General features: G+C 35.6%; 1 protein-coding gene across 1 annotated transcript in view; it reads left to right on the top strand.

Annotated features, from left to right (window-relative positions):
• The first annotated feature begins 640 nt into the window (after window positions 1-640).
• Window positions 641-4,393, top strand: part of KLF6 (Kruppel like factor 6) — a 55,273-nt gene continuing 51,520 nt past the window's right edge. The window contains exon 1 of the mRNA XM_031554027.1: window positions 641-694. Coding sequence (XP_031409887.1) covers window positions 641-694 — 54 coding nt within the window. The remainder of the gene's footprint in view (window positions 695-4,393) is intronic.

Raw genomic sequence — 4,393 nt, 5'->3', positions numbered from 1 at the left:
TACCAGGTCAGGATTTGACAAAATACATTTGAATATCTTCCGTGTAATACCATGTGTGTTTCTCTTATAACTGTTGATCTATGTTCTCCATTCCAAGAATTTGAAAAATAAATATGAAACAAACAAAAAAAAAAAAAGGAACAAATTAGTGGAAATTCAAGTAATATATGGTTATATACAGCTTAAACAGGGCTTTGTAATCATGTCAATATAGAAGGTACAGACTTGAAAGAAGCGTGATTTACTTGGTAAATATATAATCAAGTATAAAGATTAAATTCACAGTGAAGTTGCTTTTTCCTTCTAGATATTTCTTGAAAGTGTCAGTTCTACCTTTAGGTCGTCCCCGCATCTGTCCTTAGGAGTGGAGTAGTCTTAATTACTAAAAGCTAAGTACATGAGCCACAGATTATCTATTGTGTCCCTTCCAATGTAATGAAGACCCCACAATGGTCCTTGCTGTTGAAACCAACTTGAGGGTTGTGGGGGCTTTAGTGCTTTTGTTTCTCATTTGTATGCTTTTGTTTTCTGAAATATCCCTGAAAGCTGCCTACTAATTATACTTTGAGACCCATACTTAGTATGTTAAAAGCAATTGCTTCTGTCTGGAGGAATCTAACTGTGCTTATCTGGCTTATGCATGGTCTTTGTGCTGTGTGACAATCGAAGCAAAAAAGATACAGAAACTGCCTTGGTAATCAAGATCCTCAGCAGGGGTAGGCAGGTGTCATAGCAGAAATAATGCTGGTTTACACCGGAGAAGGATCAAGCCTTTTGACCTTTACATTTTTATTAGCAGATCACTGTCATCCCAGTGTAATCTAGAGTTTCTTCTTCCATCCCATTGTCTTCTAGGAAGTGTCTGAAATAAGAATTGTGCTCTCCGGAGACAGAGAAAAGACTTTTCATCATCCAAAGCCCTGTCAGGTAACTGATTATCTGAGTACGTACGCTTACACTGACTTCCCTCCATCACTCACAGCAAACATGAGGAAAAACACTGATCACAAACTGCTGCAATTTCCTGCTTGCAGCTAAGGGTAACTGTGAACCTAGCTGGCATTTCCAGATTAACTATAGTTCAATGCACATAGCTAATCCTTGCTAATACAAGGTGATACTTTGAATGTTTGGAATCCTATTGATTAATTCCAGCCAGGATCTTATGAAGTTTCAGAATTTAATTTCTCTGCTTTGATATTAGATAAAAGAATACATAATTCTCTTTCCAGGCAGCACAGTGTAATTTGGATTGCCTCTTTCTCACGATTTTAGCCTTAAATTCATATTTTTTTTAACTTCCCACTGATAAACTTATAGAACATGACTGCTAATTTTTTTTTAAAAATAAATATAATTACAACTCTAATTCTTGTTTCCTTTGAGTAATTTCTCCTCAGTAAAATGATGTACAAATACCATTCGTTATTTTAAAAGCACAGCTTTTCATAAGGCTCCTGTCATAAATAGGACATTTAGTATTGGATTCGTTATTAAACCAGACGGCATGCAGAGCTGGCAGCATTTTGCAGCAAGGCACACAGCCTGTTTTATCAATGAGTTCACAAACAATCAATAAAATCTTGGGAAGAAAAGCACTCCTTCTTGTCCAAATGGCAACAGAGATTCATCACATGAGTTTTATCTGTGGATATGAATATGCTTCTTTCATCTCAAGCAGCTACTAAAACAAAAACTCTTTCAAAGAGTCACATTGGCAGGTGATGACAGTGAAAGTTGAAAGGGCTGTTTGGAAGGGTTTATTTTGACTGCACTACAGTGAGAGAAGGGAGCTGTGCTTTAAACAACTCATTCTGAGAAATATCTCTGTGTGCCCAATTAATGGCAGCACAAGCTTCCACAGAAAATATAATGACAGATTCTTAGTACCTGTGACAAGAACTGTTTTCAGCAAGATTTTCCCCTCAGATTCATTCTTTGTATCCTAGCTGTTACATGAAGCAGTTTCAGATCCAGTAGAATTTTTTGAAAGCATCAGAATCTGACACACTTTTCTCCTCCTTAAATCTTCAGACATATCTGTATTTCATATCTGCTCCCATTCACAAAACTGAAACAAGCAAAATGACTGAGGAAAGGCAAAGTAGTTCATCCACCTCCATGAGGCATTTTGATAGGATGACTGCAGAGAAGTCAGAGCAGTGCGGGTTCAATCCAGCTGCCAAACTCACCTATCTCTCACTGTGATACCTGCAGCCATCTCTGCAAATCTGAGGGCTGGCAAGAGAGTCTACACATAGGCTAGAGTATGATATCCTCATTATTGTGGTCCAGAAAATCAAGCTACAGATAAAAAGCAGGCAAGATTCAGCCAAAAGAAACAGTAGAAATCCAGATTGTGGTCTCTCATGCACGTAATAGGGCCATTTTGAGGTCAGACTCACCAGTATGGCCACTTACCCAATGAGCAGAAAAGTCATGCAATGGGGTTTAGCTTGTTTTCATATGATGTCTTTGTTTCAGAATAGACAAAAGACCAGAGGCTGATGAAGGTCTGACTCAAAGCATGAACAGAAGTAGACTATGTAGAAATGTTGAAAGTGGTGTAATACAAAGTCTCTTGTTGGAAGGCACAAAGGCGTCCTTTGGATAACTGTAGAGGAAGTGGATTGAATAAGTAAATTGTCAAAGGTAGAACTGCTCAAAAAATTTCCATGGTTTTTGAATAAATAGATGTATTCAGAAATTCTGGATTGAAAACAGTTCTTTTGCCTACCAGTTTTCAATTATTTGAAATTACAAATGGTGTTTTCAATTGATTATTTCTAACACAGAGGTTTCCTTTACTCTGGCTCTGAACTGAATATTTTTCTGTGTTTTCTTTTTCAGTCAGAAAGAATTGAATGAATTGTTAAGATTTAACAATTATAAATTTTCATTTGTTTTTAAAAAAGTCCATTCAAACTGTTTCCTTTTTTTTTTCCTTTTTTACTACAGGCAGTTATGTTTGATTGGAATTACAGTTCTCTCTAAAAATCATCGCAGACTAATTTGGGCAGGATTTTTTTTTCTTCTGACAGCAAATTCTGACTGCCACTTAGAGCACTACAATTCCTGGTGTCTTTTTACCAGCTCTCACTATTGACATGCTATTATTACTTATGCAAATCATTTAGCTTGCTTCTACTTTATTATCTTCTTAGTAATATAACAGTAATCTCCTAAGTCAGAGAAAATTTCTGAAGAATATTTATTAGGCACTTAGAACTCAGAGAACATGGATTTTCCAACACTAGCATAAAATTTATGCAATTATATTTGTTTCTTGTGATTTGTTTCTTGCGATTATACTCTTTACTGCAACAGAGACAACTCAGACTTTTACAGTGGTAAATACAACAGTAGTTAATATTTAATTCACTCTTAAACCTCCCAGTAGCAATTATTGTTTCATTTTCCTAAAATCTGAGCCCAGAGCATATTCATTCATATATATTCAAGCTTTTTAGTTCATAACAACTTAGTGCCTTTTTAGTCTTTGTGAATCACATAAAACAAGCTTGGTTGAATTTTATTTTGATTCTGACAAAGGTTTAAGAAGGCTCCAATGGAGATTTTGTATAAAACTGACAAACCTTAAACTATGCTCAAGATGTATTTTACTTCCATTTTTGTACCTATTGGTACATTATAATTGCAATCCTTCCTTCCAAGAGGATAAATCAGAAGATCATGACAGTACAATTGGAAGCAGTCAGGCATCTTCCACAGATTGATATGTTTTGCTTCATTCACTCCAGTTTCCCTGCTGCTTCCTACTTTTATCTCAGATTTTCTTAGTCGGATTTCTTCAGACGGTACACTGTGAGTGAGTGGTGTCAATGGCATACTTCATGCACAGAAACTTTGTAAAAAAACCCTGTGAAATACAACTCAACAACATTCTTTGAGCTCTATCTGTGCCCTATCTTGTCAAATATAATACTGTTACATTAACTACTATTTGAATTTTGGAGTGCCAGCTATAAAAAGCAAGCTTATCTGAGGATTTCAAAAACTTTATGAACTACAGGAACGATATAAATCCTTATGAAGAATAATGTTGAAATGAATGTAAGGAACCGCATCTTCTTATTTAGCAGATTCATTCCTACTGTACATTAAGTGCCAAAACACTGTGCATCAGGTAATCACAAGCCATCAAGTTACAGTATAAGATGAAATTGCTGGTAGGCAGCTACTTTTGAAAGGTGACCCAGGTTTATGTGTTGACCTAGACCAATTACAAAACAATATCATTAGCTTAAACAGCCACGAAAATAATTGTATTGGATATGTGCTTTTAAATTGGATAGGCAGTAATTTGTTTCAGAAGATGAGGTTTTTCACATAATTTCAACACTTTTTAAGCTCTTGATTTACTTTTTTTTTT

Source organism: Meleagris gallopavo, chromosome 6 (assembly GCF_000146605.3).
Source record: "Meleagris gallopavo isolate NT-WF06-2002-E0010 breed Aviagen turkey brand Nicholas breeding stock chromosome 6, Turkey_5.1, whole genome shotgun sequence".
Classification (NCBI taxonomy): Eukaryota; Metazoa; Chordata; class Aves; order Galliformes; family Phasianidae; genus Meleagris; species Meleagris gallopavo.
This window is presented reverse-complemented; position numbering and strand designations above follow the sequence as displayed.